This window comes from Alosa pseudoharengus, unplaced genomic scaffold, assembly GCF_046254945.1.
Source record: "Alosa pseudoharengus isolate Yale_2024_CS ecotype anadromous, Long Island Sound unplaced genomic scaffold, YU_APseudo_1.1 YU_APseudo_1.1_scf_30, whole genome shotgun sequence".
Lineage (NCBI taxonomy): Eukaryota > Metazoa > Chordata > Actinopteri > Clupeiformes > Clupeidae > Alosa > Alosa pseudoharengus.
In genome coordinates, this window is record NW_027468719.1 from 712,501 (window position 1) to 732,749 (window position 20,249).

Below are 20,249 nucleotides of genomic sequence, written 5' to 3' on the forward strand. Positions count from 1 at the left end.
AAGAACAGAAGAAGAAAAAATATCTTAAGTTAAACGTTTCATTGAAGCAGAACAGAGAGCAGCACTGAAGTCATTAATGTTCAAGTAGACTAGTTGCTAAACCATTAGCGTCACATTCAATTCAGGCAATGCTAACATGCCCCTTTGCACCTTACTCTGGATGTATTCATACAAACTATCCTCCAGTAGGCTAGGTGCTAAATCATTAGCATCAGTCCATTCAAGCAATTCAAGCATTATTCAAATTAATAGCAGATGCTCACATTACTAGCCAAAAACCTCCCATTACAGCTTAGTTTCGATGTGCATCACTTTAAACGACAGTACTGAGCTAGCTAATAACAATGTAGCATTAGCTAGCTAGCAAGCAATGTAGCAGGGATTGCAATGTAACAGGGACTACTTACGCTATGAGAAACTGAAAAGTATTCCTGCAGACTTCATTGCCTCCGATGAAATACGTGGTCTGGGGGGACTTTCTTTTCATCTGCGGCTTTTTGGTGGATGTAGTCATCTCCGAAGTAACTATTGTACGTCTGTTTGCCTCAAGATGGCCAATGATTTGCATGTCCTGCCACTCTCTTTCGGCAGCTATAGAATCACTCCGTATTTTGTACATAGGCTCTGGAGAAAGTTTGTCTCTACAGGAATGTCTGCCAAGGAGAGAGTTCCAGGGTCGCTGTATATTAAGTAGCCATGTGTATCGCTTGTGTATCAGTATAAGTAGCCATGAGGTTACTTCTAGCATACAGCTGATTGGCCGACAGAACAAAAGAGCACTAATGGTCACGCCCAATTCAAACGCTGGTTTACTTCCTGAAACTTAACCATTTTCAAAGACATAATATACACTTTTAAAGCAACGAATGCTGTTATCTGAAACATGGAATTGCTTCTTTATGACTTCAACTTGCACATTCTGTAAAAAAACGAAAATACCTAATTTTGAAAAAAAAAACTTCAACGTGGTTTTTCGCGACTTGCGCCTGGAATTCCCACGCCTGGTCACATATGAAATAGAAACATATCACATAAGCCATCATTTTCATTGTGTGTTTTAGTCCGGCAGCCATGGGGTCAGACCTGGTTTTGTCGGTTAAAGTTGTTTTTTTTGCAGAATCTTGTAGACTAGGGGTAGCTCTTTAAGATTTAGGAGGGTGCCCAGTGATATCCCTTGAGCAATTTCAAGGTGAGTAGGCCTACTCATATTAAATGCAAATCAACTCAAAAATAAAATTTACTAAAATGCAGTGTTCTGTCTGATAGGTATTCATACAACACTTCACTAAACACTAAACCTCAAGCAGATCGATCCACGACTCAAGGGCCTGACCCATCTGCCTAGAGTCAGTTACAGGACAGTAAGGTCTGTATACATGACAAATGCATATGTTAGTCAGGTGTAGAGAATAGGACATGGTGTTTAAAGCCACCTGAGGTGAAAGTTACAAAGGGCATGTGGTGGGTCGGCAGTACGGGCCAGGAATCCGGGCAGAGTTGTCATAGGCAGGTGGTGGGTCGCTAGTCTGTACGGGCCAGGAATCCATGTAGGGGGACAGTAATAGGCGATGATAGGGCAGTCATAGGGATGGGTGAGATGAGTGAGAAGAGGGCCAAGCACACGGATGGCTGATGACTGGTGATGGTATACCTCACAAGTGAGGTAAGGGGGAAGAAAGAGAGATGTAGAGTGGGTTAGTATTACTGACAATCAAAATGCTTAATGTCAGTATGTAATCAGTGGTTATATATATTGTTACAGTATACCATAGTGCAGGGCTATTCAATTAGTTTGTAATGGGGGCTAGTTCATGAAAAGCATCACAACTGATGCTGATACTGGCCGGAGAAATGCGGCTTGAAATATGTGTAATCACAACTGTAGATACAATGAAGTAGGCTACAACAGCAGCAATATGGGTGTTCAAATGTTGTATTTTGTAGGCCTACATGCATACAACATCTTTACCTGGTTGTTGGTGGCTAATATGGAATGAAATCGGTGATAAGATAACATAATGGAATCTGTGCTTTGCACAGTAACTGCTAGGTCCAAGATTTCCAGTGAGTACAAACAGGATTCAAACACTGTTCAGGTGAATTAAATGTGTAATCAGTCGCATATAGCTCTTCTAACATATAGGCCTTTTATAGGATTTTTTTCTTTTCTGGTTGCTAATCACACTATTTTAACATGTTTTGAGAGGGACAGGCCCATCTTTTTTCTGACGCACGTCGCGTTACCCCATGCATTATACCAAATGTCACTGCTTGAATAAATGAAAAACATAGCCTACTGAACATGGGCATAGTTCACGATGACAATGAAAACATTTAGCCTACTTGGTTTCTGACAGAAATTACGTTTTGTGCCAACATATTGTAGAAACACAACCACGGCCTTTATTTGGTGAACGGAGGTGCAAATCTCCTTCACTTTCTTTGGTTATTATATAGTCTACGATTCACTTTAACCACAAAACGTTTTGCCGTCGCCACATTTACAAATACAATTTAGCCTACTAGACAGGTGATATTTTTGAGATATGTGCTTCCTAGAGGCATTTTTTAGTAAAAGTTGGGAACAGGCCTTTTTAACATAATTAAGGTGTGCTGAATCCAACTAGCCCTGTTCCCAAGCTGAATTTTGAGTTTATGACCATCGAATTAGCATAAACAAAATGGTTGCCAAAATAGCGATTTTGGGCACTTTCATTGGGCGGATGTCATTATACCATGTAAATTAATTCATATTGTTCACAGAAATCTTCCTTGGCCAATAGATCAAGGATACAGGCTGTGAAAAAAAGGAAAAAAAAATCTAGTATTATGCCCATGTTAATTAGGCCCTACCTGAAAAAACTTTTGAAAAATGTAATTGTTAAAATTTTATAACTGAGCAGGCACACGGTATTTGACGAATGAGACTTATGTTTTTAGAGGGTCAAGAAAGATGTGTAGTAATGAAATGTAAAGTTTAAAATTGTGGCCTACTGGTTAGGTCTTCGGGCTTGACACCAAAGGGTTGCCGGTTCGATCCCCGACCAGTAGGAAAAATGTGGGTGGTGTCTCCCATGCCCACATCCACGGCTGAAGTGCCCTTGAGCAAGGCACCTAACCCCTCACTGCTCCCCGAGCGCCGCTGTTGTTGCAGGCAGCTCACTGCGCCGGGATTAGTGTGTGCTTCACCTCACTGTGTGTTCACTGTGTGCAGTTTGTTTCACTAATTCACGGATTGGGATAAATGCAGAGACCAAATTTCCCTCACGGGATCAAAAGAGTATATATACTATATATATATACTATACTAATTCATGGATGGGATACATGCAGAGACCACATTCCTTGTATACCCAAGTATACTTGGCCATAAAACTGATTTACATTACATTTACATAATTGAAGCGAATTGGGTTGGTAATGTATGTAGTCTCGGAGTAAGTTACACAGGCCTTTACCCATTTCGGTAACATTTTACGGTAAGGGTACATTAATTAATTAATGATTTATGTATTACTTCACTCATTAATATAATTAATCATCAGGAATTTACTGAGTTCATAGTTTGTCATTTGTGACCTTATACATGAACACATTACTAAAGTATTAGGTACGGTGGGCACATCATTATGAATTATGATGTATTAACCATGATCATGACTTTATTTTTCTGCCAAAAATGTGGTCATCACTGCTCAAATTCTGATTTGAACATAACTTTGGAGTTCTCTAAACATGCATTATTCACTACTTTATTTGAGGGGCCACAGACATGATGAATGCATGAGCAATTATCCTAAAATTCATGTAATCATGATGACCATGCTTAAGAAATCATAAATCATAATGATATACCCATCACACCTAATGCTTTAGTTGATGTGTTGTTCATACATGAGGTCATCATGAATGAGAGTATATGAATTCATGTCAATTCCTGATGATTCATAGGATATAAAGGAATGAAGTAATGCATAAATCATAAATTAATTCATGCATGAATTCATGATAATTCATGTACTTTTACCATAAAGTGTTACCCATATTTCTTCATAACATTTGTGTTAGTAAAATGATTGCATGTCCTGTGAATTAATGGCTAGATGAATAACTTTATAACTGGTGCAAGTTCAAGTTTAAGTTACTTTATTTGTACCCAGAGGTAGATTTTGTTTGCAGTATAGAATGCTTCAAGAGAATTTGCCAGAACAGGAGCACAGGGGATGCCATCTCTACGGCACTTCACTCTGCCCTGTCCCTCCTTGACAATAGCAACACCTATGTGAGAATGCTGTTCATTGACTTCAGTTCAGCATTCAACACCATTATCCCCTCCAAACTGATCACCAAACTCAGTGAACTGGACATCAATACGTCCCTCTGAAACTAGATTCTGGACTTCCTAACCAACAGACCGCAGTCTGTTAGATTAGATAACCTCACCCACTCAACCCTCACCCTGAACACTGGCGTCTGCTGAGCCCCCCTTTACTCCCTCTTCACCTACAACTGCATACCTGTGCATGGCTCTAACACCATTGTCAAGTTTGCAGACAACACTACGGTGATTGCTCTCATCAGCAACAATAATGAGACAGCCTGCAGGGAGGAGGTCCAGCACCTAACATCGCGGAGCACCGACAACAACCTGGCTCTCAACACCAAGAGGACCAAAGACCTCATTGTGGACTTCAGGAAGTCAAAAGCTAGCACACAAAGCCCCATCCTCATCAACAGGACTGAGGTGGAGCATGTCACCAGTTCATGTTTCTGGGTGTCCACATTTCTGTGGACCTCTCTTGGACCCTCAACACCTCTACCTTGATCAAGAAGGCTCACCAGCATGTCTTCTTCCTGAGGAGACTAAAGAACACAACCTCTCTCCTCAGATCCTGGTGAACTTCTAAACCTCTACCGCTGCACCATTGAGAGCATCCTCACCAACTGTGTCACAGTATGGTATGGCAACTGCTCTGCCTCCGACTGGAAAGGACGGCAGAGGATGGTGAAAACTGCTCAGCGCATCACTGGTTCCACACCCTCCATCAACGCCCTCCCCCCCTCCCCCCCCCCCCACCGCCTCCTGTGCCTGTTGAGGTGTCCATGTCGATGGCAACCTTCACAGGGACAACAAGGAGGCGAACATTTTGCTCCTATCCCACCCATAGTATTCTATTTATATTTATAAATGTACACACTTTATTACACTAAAACATAGTGATATTCTACTGATATTTCTACGGTTGTTCGTGATTAGTTCAAAGGAACTCCAATGATTTTAAACTCCAAACATGTGTCCACTCACCACGAAGAAGATGTTTACCAAAGAAGTCAGGCCACACTCTTTGCCAAAGAGGACCGTAAACATAGTCAAGAGTATAATAAGGTGATAATAAGGCTAATTAGCATAATAATAGTTTTTTTTTGCATTTTTATATTTTTCATAGCCTTTACTTTTTATTTATTGCCCACGGGAGATTTCTGAGATGCACAGATGTGAACAATATTCATTTATTTACATGGTATAATGATGCCCGTCCGAAGAAAGTGCCCAAAATCGCCATTTTGGCAGCCATTTTGTTTATGCTAATTAGATGGTCAAAAACTCAAAATTCTGCTTGGGAACAGGGCTAGTTGAATTCAGCACATGTTAATTATGATAAAAAGTCCTGTTCCCAACTTTTACTAAGAAATGCCTCTAGACCCTTATACAAGGACTTTTTCTTGAAATAGCACTTGTCTATACCTTCGTTAGGCTATCGGTGATACTTTTTGCTTCGAATCGCAATAGACCTCTGAAGTTTGCCTACAAAAAATAACCAAAACGGCCATCTTTGCCCATATAAGGAGATCCGGTTGTTAACTGAAGCTAACTACCTATGGCAAGTTGCATTGCAAGTTAGCTCTGGAGTAGCAAAAATCTAAGTGTGCCGCCTTCACTTACCGGAGATCACAGTATCCACTCGAAGGCAGAGGATAAAAGTGTGTTCGAGAAAACGTCTGCATTTCAGACTTTTTCATCCCTGCGAGAGTTTAACAGGTGTGATAATTCAAAATCCCCATGTGTTATTTTCCCATAGGAAAAATCGCCAGATACCGGATGTCAAAGATGGCTGCTTTTTTGTAGGCGAACTTCAGAGGTCTATTGAGTGCGAATTTAATGTGACATGCCACATGATTTCCAAGAGGCCTTTAGACAGGCTCATTTCTGACTTCACTAGACTATTATTGCATTATGTTGTAAGACGTGAAGAAATGAAGGACAACGGTAATACGCACAAATTCATCATTCACTAAATGGACACAGAGAGACTCCAAGTTTTTATTTTGCTATCGTTGCGAAAAAAAATAGCCAGGCTACTATATAGAAATACTTTGAAATTCCCTTTGAGTCGGATATGCTCCACCTTTCCACCAAGTTTTGCAGAAATTGTGCCCGTGTTTTTTTTGCGATATTGTTGACAGAAACTATTTGTGTGGTGCAGCCTGTTAAATATTAGTAGTTTATAAACTCCAACGTAGTGCCAATTTAGGTTGAAACTAAACTAAGAACTTACATTCAACTTATGTACAAATGTAATGAATTGTAATGTAGTCTAACTTGCGTCTAGGCCTAATGGGCTGAGGTGCAGTGGCTGCAGGACTAAAGCGAGCGAGAGATGCAAGAGTGGAGAACAGCTCATGCGCTTGCTAGAGATTACTTTTTTTTTAAAAGGGCCAGTACAAATGACCTCCAATAGGCCGCCAATTGAAGAGCCCTGCCATAGTGAGAATAGGCAAGAGAGGGAGAGTTGAGAGAGAGAGAGAAGGGGAGAGAGGAGAGAGGGTGGGTGTTGTACGGCATGGCACATTAAAAGTCCATGACAGCACTATGCTATAGCAGCATAACTAAGGCATGGTGAGGGGTTGTCGACACCAGCGCAGGTATGGTTAGTGACCACCATCGCACGCATGACTGGAGTGCCAGTCACATGTGGTCCATTCCACATGAAAGGCACGTTGAGCTGCCAGCTTGCAGTGGTGAGATACATGTCAAAATATATGAATTTTTATAATACGCTTTTTGTATTTTTATTATTTAAAAATCTAAATCAAATAAATGCAAGTATTAGTACATGCAACTGTGGCAGATCTGGGTAGCCTAGACTCTGTTGAAAAAACAAAACAATATATAGCATGTGTTGACCAGTGAAAATGCCCTTAAAACAGTCTAGGGTTCTAAGGGCTAACGTTCAATTTACATGAAATTAAATCATATCTCTCTGTGATTTATTAATGGCAGTCTGGCAGATAGGATCTCAGCTGAGCTGGCTCTCACGTTACGTTAACCTAGAAGCTATGTTAACATCTGTAATGTAAGATCTGCAACATCTGTAAAACAGCGAACACGAACACAGCCTGTCACTTGAGTTGCAAGACACAATAACTTTAGGGAAAACTACATTTTATTTTAAGGGGGCCCTAAATCGGATTTTAAGGGAAATCTTAATGTGTTTTGTGCAGGCACCAACAAAGCTGAACAGGCACCAGCTGTTTAGCTAGCTGTTAATGTTAGCAGCTGTTAGCAGCTGTACGCTGACTAAATGGACTTATTTATACAGTCTATGAAATTAAAAACTAGCCTAGAAATCTAGACGCGCCCCAGGGCTAGTCTAGCAACTCTCCGTTGACTTGTGAGCTCTAGAAATCGAAACTTAATCAGGCATTGAAATCGTGTATAGAGTCGTTTGTTGGGCTTAACATAATGATTGATGGCAGAGTTGCAACGGTTTGGCTTGAATTCCCTGCTACTTGAAAACGAATATCCTATTGCGTCCTATTGCGTGCAGAGGGAATTTGAAAGACAACTGATTATCCCGACCCTCGGACTGAGCACTGCGAAAGGTGAGTGCCTAGACCCTACATTTTTATGTGGGTCTGGCTCGCCAGGCTAATTAAAAACGGCACTACATATCGAAACCGATAATAAATCGTTCTGGCTAGTTGTTATTACTTACCCATCCATTTAATCCAGTGTCTTCCATGTCGTTAATCCTGCTAGTCATAGACCACTTGACTGAACTGAACTAGGGAAAACAGTGTCGGAAAGATTCAGTTGCTATCAGTTGATAACAGACATGTTGTACAACACTGCCATCTGCTGGTTGTTCAGTGGAGGGTGTCTTCGCATTCAAATTTAGTGGTATTTATTTGTGGATCTTGATGTGCAGTAGGAATGTCTCAAAATTACGTCATCGACATAAAAGCAAAAAGGAGATTCACAAATGCAGATTCCACATACAAAGTCAAGCATATTTATTTTCAAATCTCGAAAATATATTTACAAAGACATGTTTATTTATATAAATTTGTTTATTTACTTGTATGTCACATTTTTATATTTGTATTTTGTATTTGGATATTTATAAATGTATGTATATGTATATATATCCTTTTATATATATTTAAATCATTTTGAGACAATCCTCACTCCATAACTGTGTGTCCTTCAGCTGATCTGATGAAGTGTTTCCCTCTTTGGTCTCTGTGTGTCCTTCAGCTGGTCTAATGAAGTGTTTCCCTCTTTCTCCTACAGCCTGACGTACTGCAGTATAACAGATGAAGGTTTCAGAGCTTTAGCATCAGCACTGAGATCAAACCCATCAGCCCTCAGAGATCTCTATCTGGAGGGGAATCAGCCTGGACCCTCAGCACAGCAGCTGTTCTCTGAATTGAAGGAACATCAAAACTGTAAACATATACAAATACATGGAGTTTAAAGGAACCGTATGTAAGAAATGTATTTCAATTAATCATAAAATGGCCCTGATATGTCACTAGACATTAAGAAATCATGTTCATTTCAAATACTTATATCACTGCCAACAGCAGTCCGGCCAGGATATTGTGATTTAAAAAGTGAAGTTGCAGCCCTCAACTGATGTTGATGTTGTGTTTTGTCATGTCATGTTGTGTTTTGGCCTGATGCGCCACCCTCCACCTATGTACTAACCACAAAGTCAGTAGTGTTTCGGCATTCGGGTTGGCAACCTCGAGTCAGGGGGGAGGGGATACACTGCTTTACAGTTATTTGAAAGTGATTGCAGTACCAGTTTTGGCCACAATCTTACATATGGTTCCTTTAACTCATTGAGTGCCAAAAACGTAATATTAAGTTTTTTCCTTTTCATGCGTTGAGTGCCAAAAATGTAATATTACGTTTTTAGCTTTTTTTTTTAATTACGAAACTAGACACTCTAACACACCTTATATATGATTTTGGGAACTCTGTGATGAATGGAAATGAAATATATGATGATCGAAAACTCATGAAAACGCACAATCTGGACATTTTATCTGGACATTTTATCATAACTCGGTTGCCGCTTTGGGTCGAATCAGTGACGCATGCACGTCAGCTCAAAACCAGGCCATTTTCGTGGGTCTATCACTAGGGTTGGGTATCGTTTGAATTTGAACGATTCCGATTCCAATTCCGATTTCTTATTTCGATTCCGGTACCTAGCGATTCTCGATTCCGATTTTTTTAACAGGCAGGGTCATAAAAAGTTTAGGATATTTTAAATGAGCTAGTTAACCAACTGTCTTTCTCAGGGTATCTGCACATTTTCCAAGTGCAAATTTAAAGACTTTTAAGACCTTTTCAAGACATCTAAATGAAACTTAAGACTATACCACGGCAAAAAAATATATATGACTGTTTATGCAATAGTTTTTTTTCCTACTAATTTTAACCCCCACCCCATTTTGGATGTCTACAGTTACCAAATATATTTTGGCGAAAGAAAAATAGGCTACTTGCCAAAGGCATGTGCACTGGACTGGATTCCCTTCAATATTTTTTTCAAAGTTAGACTAAGCTATTTACATATTTTAATAAGTCTACTTTATATAATTTATGTTGTCCAATATGCAGCAAAGTAAATTAAAGTTAATCCACTGCTTTACATTTTGCATACTAGTTGTATCTAAACCAACCAAAGCTTGACTGAAACATTGTAAAACCATTGACTTGTTTTAAATGAATTAAGAGACAGGTCCTCCTCGCATGATCCTGCTAAAAAACTGCTGGTTTCATCTCAAGCACGCACGTATTATGAACGCACGTTTTTTTTTTATGTAGCCAGTCGCCGACATTCAAAAAGTATGCGGTTATAGTTCACACCTTTTGCGAAGTAGGCCTAGCCTACTGGGAAACGCTGGCAAGCAAGCTGCTGACAGATATTACAGGTAGGCTATTATAACTTCCTCCTGATTGCGAAGCACTGCACATAATTTGACCAGCAGTCTTCGCGTCCATAGTTTGTGAAACGATGCTGCGTCCGAGCAACGATTTTAGACGCCAAGCGCAACTCCAAAAAGGAGAACAAATGAGCGTCCGGCTTGAGGCTGCGCCGGACGCCGGACAGGGCTTTTAAAATCCATATGTCCGGCCTAAATTCGAACGTATGGCCAACCTATCGCTCTTTCTCCCGCTCATTCTACCGTAGGCTTCCTCATTCCACGTAGGCTACCTGTATATCTCTCTGGCCTCAGCTACACCACGAAAACGTCAGGCATATTATTTTGTACATAGGCCTACTGTATTATTAACGTTTTCACACCTTTAACCAAACCCGTGAAAAACATCTTCACTCTGCAACCACTACACTTCCTCCCGTAGCCTAATAGCCTAGTCACTTATACAATTGCGTTTTAAATACACGAAACTGGATTGAGACATCACTCGCTCTCTTGCACTCGCTGGCGGTCCCATACGCACATTTAATAGGCCTACCTCTCGACAATTCAGTTGTATTTAAGACTATTTAAGGATCCGCGCCGCGGGAACCCTGCTTTCTGAATTAAGTCTGACCTTCTCCATGAATTTAAATTCTATGAACTATGCGCTTCTTCGTTGGTGTTCAGCCGTTTCTTCTTCAGGTCGGCGGACGGACTGGGAATCGAAACTAGGAATCGAAATTTAAACTTTTGAACGATTCCGGGAAAATCGCAAAGATAGTCCCGGTTCCAACCAATACTCGATATTCGATACCCAAGCCTATCTATCACTAGGTGGCAGTCTCGCTAGGTCACTTCCCGGAAACTTTACAGGCAACACTTCATATTTCATGAAAGACGTTATATCTCCATTTCTAGAAAAAAAAAACAGCGATTTTGATGAAAACTAGCCACTGTTTAGCTTGGGATTTTTCAGGAGCAGAGGCGTGTAGAAATACACGGTTTGCACCCACTGAGAGCTTAAAGTCTCACCTTTCAAACGAGCCATTGTATGTGTTCATAGCTATAACACAGGATATGCTGTGGCTGTATAAAAATCATCAACAATGGTCTAGATTGCTGGCACTCTAGCACAAAGCTTCCGAAAACAGCTTGGCATCCAATGAGTTAATGAATCCATCCCATTGTATTCAACATGAAACTTGTTTTCACACTGTGCATAAATAAGTGTGATGTTGAAGACTCTTATACTGTATAGGGCAGGTGTCCACTGTGCCTAAATAAGTGTGATGTTGAAGACTCTTATACTGTATAGGTCTCCACTGTGCATAAATAAGTGTGATGTTGAAGACTCTTATACTGTATAGGTCTCCACTGTGCATAAATAAGTGTGATGTTGAAGACTCTTATACTGTATAGGTCTCCACTGTGCATAGCATACATAAATGTGGTGTTGACTGTGTCTGTCTTTACTCAATATTTTTTTTCTGTTTCTGTTATCCAGTTCTGTCATCCTTTAATTATCTCTCCATCTCAGTTGTGTACAGATTCCATCACATTACTATATGTTTTATAATGACTTGTAAATAGACAAAAAAATATAAGTACTAATCTCATCTAGTACTTTAGAAAGAAAGTTTTCAATACAGAAAACATCAGTAAATATTTGTAATGTGGCAATTCACATGAATTTTGAACAGACATTGGTATTAAGTAAAAAATCTACACAGAATAAGATTAATATTGCAATAGTACATACTTCATAAATAAAACTGAAATGAATGTAATACTTAGTAATGCCAGCCTCAATACCCCTATATGAAAACCATTATCATACTTTTCTCTACACACACGCTCACACACACTCACACACGCACTTACACTCTCTCTCACACACACACACACACACTCTCACACACTCTCTTACCACAGAAATAGTAGCCATGGGGGTTCCCTGTGTCCCAGCCGAAATCCCAACCAGGGATTCCATCTGATTCCTTCTGCCCACCTAATCATCCTCAGGTGATTTCACTTTTTGGTGTAGTTTGTATTAACTGATTAATGAAACTGAGATGAAACTCTCTATATTACATGTGGTACACATTTTGTTTTCTTTTTTTCTCTTAATGTACAGCACTTAGGTCAACTACCATTGTAAATAAATTGACATTGACAAGTCTAATCGGCTGATCAGTTAATTTTCAAGCTGGTGTGTGGTGGCTCTCGTGTAGTGGTGAGCATTCTGATGCTGCTGTTGTGCATCACTCAGGTGGGTGCTGCACAGTGGTGAACACGCCCCCTTCCATTCACTCTAAAGTGCTTCTGGTGCCTGGAGAAGCACCATATGAATTTAATATGTATTTAATTAGCATTTAATTCACTAGAAAAGCACCATATGATTTTAATATGTTTGCATTTAATTCACTGATATTCTTGTACTGTTTAGTTTAGTCATGTTAGCTGTGTCACATATTTTTGCATTCGTCTTTTTTTCTATAGATGAAATAATGTGTAAAGGTTGAATGTCTATGTCATGGAATTTACCTCAACATATTAGACACAAGAACCACAACACGTAGTATGGATTTACTCGCAGCATCCGGAACTACGAGGAGAGGGTGCTAGTGAAAGGTATGGAACCTTTCACCATCAGTCTCTGAGCCTGCAGCCCAAAAAGCAGTGTCTTTTATTGTACAGATGCACACAGAAAAACAGGATGCCAGACATCTATCTCCTTCAGCTTGATTCCCTCAAAACCCACGCACAGACGCACACAAAGATGGGAGGCCTTTTCCTGTGTGTCCCACCTCGAATTCTGTGTCCTTGAAACTCAGTATAATATTTTTGCTTACAGAGGTGATTTATATATCTGTTTACACAGGTGTTTTATACAATGATAATAATAATTCCTTTACATTTCCCTCCTGTTTATCATTGGTAACTATCACAATCATCTGTTCCATTGTATCATCTCCAATACAGGTTTTCTGTAACAACTTCATTGCTGATCATGAGGTTAATCAATTAATCATTACACTTCACTGTTGTCCTCAGCGAGGAGCCTACATGCCTCTTCTTGCAAAAGCAAAGCATTCATATTAGCAGTTACAGTCTTGGTTATAAGCTGGCAAAAACAAGGTAATACACATGTTGTGAATACACAGAACAAGATTAATACAGCAAGTATAGGAGCACATATTTTCAAGATTATCTGCAGCCAGGTACCGGACCTAAACCATGAAAGAGGATCCCATCCTTGGTTAACCGTATCAGTAATCATTGCTTGTTGTACATTTTTCATTTGGTGCAAAGCTTCAGTAACATCTTGACTGTTCGCCTCATCAGGAATGTATGTACAGCATGTGTCATTCAGCATTGCACAAACACCTCCTTCTGCAGCTGCCATTAGGTCAAGCACCAATCTATTTTGCATCAACATTAAACGCATAGCAGATATTTCAACATTTTGTTTCTCATCTACTTTAATAGATGAATTTACAAACAATCCAATTCTGTATTCTTGTGTTTCCATTCTTAACAGTAACTTCCCAACCCCTACCCAGGGGAACAGACTTAACCTTATTTTATGACTAGCAGACCACAACTTATGCTCATCAGGGACATCCTTTCCCCAAATAGGATCGTGTGGTTTCACATCTACTACAGCTCTGCGGCTACAACGGTGGTGGGTAGCCTGAGTTATAATGTAAGTGTGGTCAGTCAGACGCACCGGAGCACAAATTCCTACCCACTTGGGTGGAAGATTTAGGTAGACTTTGTGGCCACACATCCAATAGATACCGTCTAATGTGGTCGTACCATCAGGACTAGGCAAAACATAGTCACTCCAACACCTGCACCTGGTCTTATTTCTAGGGTTGGGCCATGGACAGATATCACCACCTTCATCAAAACTTATAGTTTTCTTTTGACCTTGCATCACGCACGTTTCCATAGGAACCGCTGTCTGACGACACCTGTAGAGAGGCAAACTCCCCACAGGCACTGAACCATTTCTGAAGAAACACAGCGGGAATATTGTTTTAGGTCTAACAGTGGCATAAGGGGTCAATGTTACGTTAGAATTTAGGTACTTCAAAGGGTGTGTCACTGCACAGGGTTTACTGATAGAAGAAGTGCCATTGTCATTTATTGTTAGGTGGGATGAATTATAAGCGCTGTAAACGCCTTGTTTGTTAGACGTTCGCTCACCTACACACTCACTCTGTCTACGAGAGATTTTGGCGACTGTTAAACGGGGATGAGAAGCAGATATTGGCATCATGGAACATACATAACAGTCAGACACATTATTCAAATCAGCTAACATTTGAGCATAGCGATACCATGAATTCAAATGATACACATGTGTTATGTTGTAGGTATGCAGATCTTCAGACAAAACCCATCTCTTCCATCTTCTGTATCGGCTTCCTTTGTCTCTCACGAAAAAGTCATTGTTCAGTCCTTGTAGCAACAGTCTCAGTAAGGTGAGGGCAAAAACCCCTCCGAGGACCAACCTCCACATCAAAGGCCCGTGACCCCCAGGCATCGTCACTAAACCGTGGAGGCTCTGTAAAAACACTGACGTTGAGACGACTAGATTCTATACCTCTAGACCCCTTTGTAGTCAGATTTCCTCTCCACAGCGGTTGACTCTGCAGCTGGAATGTCCCGCACCTTACAATGCGAGATGTGTGTCCAAGAGGTTCGGCCGCGTACCTTCACTGCAGTAGGAGTGGCTAGAATAATTCTATGATGAACTGGGTGTCTCCTGGTTTCACTTTAGGGTCCTGTGGAGAGAGAGAGAGAGGGAGCAGTATTCGTGTCTACACATTTAGATGACAGAGTCTTAATCAACTGTCCCACTACTCCTTCATCATCATCATCAGGCGTGGACTTACTACGAGAGAAATCAGGCATGGTGTAGGCTATGGTCTACCATACAGCATTTCAAAAGGAGTTAGCTGTGTGGCAGCACTCCTCCCGTTGACACAATGACCATGTGTCACTATAACTGCCCATTTATACATATATTTAGGTAATACTGGTTTGCCACTTGGACCGACGTAGACATTGTCTTTTAGGTAGCACCCATGTTTCTTCCATAGGTCCCTCTTTTTAACAGACGCTTGCTGCTGTCGTGTTTGTGTATGTGTTGTGTATCAGTTCCCGTTTGCAAGAGGAACACGCCTGTGGCTTTCTTTGCGCATTCATCTGCCAGGGCATTTCCTCTTGAAAAAGTATCAGTTTTGTTAGTATGCACTTCACATTTACAAATGGCAAGCTTTTTTTTTTTTTTGGTAATTGAAGAGCGTCGTATAATTTCAGAAGTAAGTCTTTATGTTTTACTGGTTTCCCAGTAGAGGTTTTGTAGCCACGTCTTTTCCAATGTGCACCAAAAATGTGAGACGTAGCAAAAGCATATTGACTGTCTGTGTAAATTGTTACTTCCTTTTTTGCAAAAAAAAATCACATGCTCTGGTTAGGGCCGTCAATTCAGCTGCTTGTGCAGAGTATGAAGCGGGCAAACGTTTTGCCTCTACTTTTGTAGTTAGGGTAGTCACTGCATAGGCTGCTTTATTTACACCACATTTATCTTTTACGGCCGATCCGTCGACCAAAATTATTTCACATTTTTTCAGCGGTTGATCAGTTAAATCAGCTCTAGGTTTCACGTTCGTTTGTGTTATCTCCAAACACTTATGCTCCACCCCGTCCTCAGCTGTTGGCAACAGAGTGGATGGGTTTAGCACAGTGCAGCGCTCGATAGTGATGTGTGGTTGCGATAACAACACTGTCATGCACGAGAGGTGTCTTGCGGGAGATAAGAATGTCATGTTGGTTTGTAACAGCAGTAGAGAGACAGCATGTGGAACTTTCACAGTCAGTGGGTGAAAAAGCACGACTTCAGCTGACATTTGTACTGCCATTGCTGTGGCGAGTACAGCCTGCACACACACGGGGGTTGCTCTCGCCACCGGATCCAGTCGTGAACTGTAAAATGCCACTGGTCTATTTTTTGCTCCCCACTGTTGTGTCAAAACAGAGGTCATGAAACCATTTTTTGTATCGACAATTTGTGTGAACGGTTTAGTGTAATCAGGCAGCGCTAAAACAGTGGACCCAGCAATTAATTGTTTTATGTTTTCAAACGCAGTTTCAGCCTCTTTAGTCCATTTTAGTTTATCGTGCGCAGCCATGGGCTCGTCAAATATTAATGCTTGTAAGGGGCGCGTCTTTTCGGCATAGCTTGGGACCCACATTCGACAATAGTTGCAGAGCCCTAAAAATGACATCATTTGTTTCTTTGTCATCGGTTTTGGTGCTTCTAATATTGCTTTTTTACGGCTAGAATGCACATGTCTGCCATCCTTTGTCAGTGTGTGTCCTAAATACTTTACTTCATAGCGCCACAATTGCAATTTGTCTTTGCTCACTTTATGTCCGGTTTTGTGCAAATATTTTAGAAGTGCCAGTGTATCAATTTTGCATTTTCCTTCGTTAATTCCAATTACGAGTAAATCATCAACATAAGCCAAAATTTGACTTCCGCAGGGCGGGATAAACTTTGCCAGGCAGTTATGTATTGCTTCGGAAAATATTTTAGGTGACTCACAATACCCTTGGCTCAGGCGTGTGAATGTGTAACGTTTCCCTTCAAATGTGAATGCGAACCAATGTTGACTGTCTTTATGGACAGGTGTTGAATAATATACGTTGCTCAAATCGGTTACTGAAAATACTTTAGCTTCTGGATTTAATTGGTTCAACAGAGTATGGGGATCAGGCACATTTGGAGCGCGGGCTATTACTGCATTGTTTACGCTTTCTTGACAGGAAATATCGGCGTATTACACGGTGACTTAGGGCATGGCACAATAACCCCAGCTTTAATCATCTCTGCTATCACGGGTTTTATCCCTGCTTCTGCATCAGGTTTTTTTTTTTTTTTTTTTTGGGGGGATATTGTTTTTGCATGGATAATAACCTGTTTTTGCCTTAATTCGCACCGGCTCTATGTCTTTAATCAGACCCACATCCGTAGGTCCTTTTGACCATAAACTTGACGGAATTATTTTTAGCGCTTGATCCTCAGCCTCTGTCAAAACCATCAATCATGTCTCTGTTTTGTCATGTAGTATTACTGTTGGTGTAAAAGTCACCACATAATTTAGACTGGTGCGCCTCCAACAAGTGGTGGGGCTTTTTTTTCAACATCTTGAGTTTCAGTTCTCCAATCTTGTATTTGTGTTATAAAGTTCACATGTTTGTCTAGACGTGACTGCTTTTCATTTGGGCTAGTGGACAGCTGCATGTGGGGTTTTAGTTCCCAACTCATCAGTTTCTGCGCGGGCGGTGGCAGAACTGTTTGACAAAAAGATTCTCTGTCCAACCAACACAAATAAGTCAAAGTCACCCTAGTAGGTCCTAGTTTATCGACTAGTTTGTCATACTCTGGGTCTGGCCCAGGTGTAGGTTTGCGTCTCAGGTCAATTCTTAATTCGTCAGGGGGTACCATGCTAGCCAGTGGGTTAATTCTTTCCTTAACCTTTTGCACTATCGTCTCTATTGTTTTTCCTGGGTCCTGGTGCGAAGGCTCTAGGGCCCAGACGTAATATGGCGTACCTTTCCCCTCGACTAAGTGTATGTCAATTTTATCACATGTCCTAGCCTCCATACCCCCCTGTAGATTTGGATAGATGGCTAATTTTAATTTCACCATTAAATCTCGTCCTAGCAGGTTGTAGGGACAGCCGGGGGCCATGACTACAGGGGCGAAAACAGTGCTTCCTGTTTCTGTCAGCATGACAGCCACAGGCTCACTGAAATATTGTTTTTGCACATGACTGTTGGCTGATTTTACGAGAATAGCTTGATCTGTTTTTTGCAGGCCATCTATGTCTTTCATTACAGTTCTGCATGCTCCAGTATCACATAAAAAGATTACAGGTTTGGCATTAATATGTATCACTTTCTCTGGTTTTTGCTGTCTTAAAAGTGACAAAATGTTTTTCTATCCACCCTTTTATCTTTGGCCTGAAACTCTGAAGTAATGCTTGTTTTAATTGTTGTTCATAGATTTTCTTATTGTCTTCAGTATCTGTTTTTAAACCACTATAGGCTTTAAACACTTTTTCAAATCTGTCTCTAAACTCCCAAACGTCCTCATTATCTTTTTGTATTGTGGCATATATTTTGGTGTAATCGCAATGTTTTTTGAACACTAGTCTACATTTATCCTCTAAGTTCTGAACTTGTTGGTTTAGTTCCATGGAGCCGGGGGCATATGCTGTACCACCTGTATGGGCTACAAAACTGTCTTTCACGCGGCTCCAATCGGAGCCCATTTTACAGCGGAACATCCTTTCGACCCCGAACCCATTCAGGTGGTACACAAGTATTATATTTTTCATTTCGTCGCAGAATTCGTTGATCTGTGCTTTGTGAGAGGCTACTCCCTCAATTGCCTTCTTCACGTCCTCTTGGGTCCATGTCCTGTAGACATGCATTATTCGACGGTTGTCAGCACTTACTTGTTCGCCTGGTCTAAATGTTGGATTAGGTAATTCTACCATTGGGAACGCGTTTATTTTAGACGGCTGTGGAGGCCAGCTTGGCGTTTTGTCATCATAATCAAAATCATCAACGTCATCATCATACAGATGTGTATGTGAAGTTGGCGGTTGTGGCGAAAGGTGAAGACCTGGAGAGAGACGGGGATATGTGGGAGATTTACCGCGTCTAATAGAACTGGATTTGCGGATGCTCTAGTTCCTGTCTTTAAAACTTTATTTACGTCCCCAGACATCCTGGTGTCCCATTCTAAACGTTCACCGTGGGACCGCGTCAGTTGTCTAGGTCTTTAGGGCGTTTTCTCCTCCCCTCCCCTGGCTGGCGTCGGGACAGGGGGATTCAAGGTTACAGGAGCTGCCGCGGGCGACGGTGCAGACACGGAGGCACTAACCACAGCTGCTTGTGGTTGTGGTCTGTTGTAAGGAGGTGGTGAGGTGTAAGGCATATTGTCTTCCTCTTTTACATACGCTACGGTACATTTTTTTTTCCGTTCTTTTATTTTATTTTCGCGCTTTCTTGCCTCCTCCAAACACAATTTAACTGCATCAATTTCTTTTTGGTGCTGTGTTTTTATACCATTTTTCTTTTTCGAGTGGTGCATCATTATGTCGCATAACAATTTCGAACAGCCAGGAACTGTTAATTTCCCTTCAAATTCGAACTTATCTTTCCATTGTGTTAGCCAATTTTCAATTCCTGGGTGAATTTTGGACATAAATTTGGCATCGCCTTTCAAAGCATTTTCTTTGTCTTGGGTATTACCCATTTTTACAAATAGGGGGTTATACTGTATCGTCCTCAAATGGGCAAACAACAAATCTAGAAAGCAAGCTTCTAGATGTCAGGTGTTAACCTAACACCCGGCTTTCTCTGGGTGATCACACAGATTCTGTTGTTCGTTTTAACTTACAGATAATCCCCTCATTCACTCACATTCAAACACATTCAAAACTTTCCCTTTCTTGGAGAGACTTTTAGGCGGGACTCGAACCCCCTGTAGTACTCTCCCGATAAACTCAGGTGGGACTCGAACCCCCCTGTAGTACTTAGTTTATCGTTAGGCCTACTTTAACAGTACTGTATACAGAAAAGAGCAACTTAATGCGATCTTTCCCTTTCAAACATAGTCCCAGACTAGTTTTTACTCACGCTGTTATGGTTCTGCTCTGTTGCTATTCGGATCCCGTCAATCCAGTCCAGGGCCTGGTCGCCGTCGGTTGGCCAGCACGGAATTCACCGTACTGGGCTTTCCACGGTCCCGGACCGCGGGCTGTGCACAGTCTTCAACTTCCGACGATCAGTCCCAGGATCTTGGGTGTCTTGGGATCCGGCTCGAAAGGACCAAGTAATGTCATGGAATTTACCTCAACATATTAGACACAAGAACCACAACACGTAGTATGGATTTACTCGCAGCATCCGGAACTACGAGGAGAGGGTGCTAGTGAAAG

At 41.1% G+C, this 20,249-nt stretch overlaps 1 protein-coding gene across 1 annotated transcript in view; it reads left to right on the plus strand.

Annotated features, from left to right (window-relative positions):
- LOC143101179 (NACHT, LRR and PYD domains-containing protein 12-like) overlaps nt 1–9,429 on the plus strand; it is a 159,320-nt gene extending 149,891 nt beyond the window's left edge. The window contains exon 19 of the mRNA XM_076264581.1: nt 8,576–9,429. Coding sequence (XP_076120696.1) covers nt 8,576–8,759 — 184 coding nt within the window. The 3' untranslated portion in view covers nt 8,760–9,429. The remainder of the gene's footprint in view (nt 1–8,575) is intronic.
- The last annotated feature ends 10,820 nt before the right edge of the window (nt 9,430–20,249 follow it).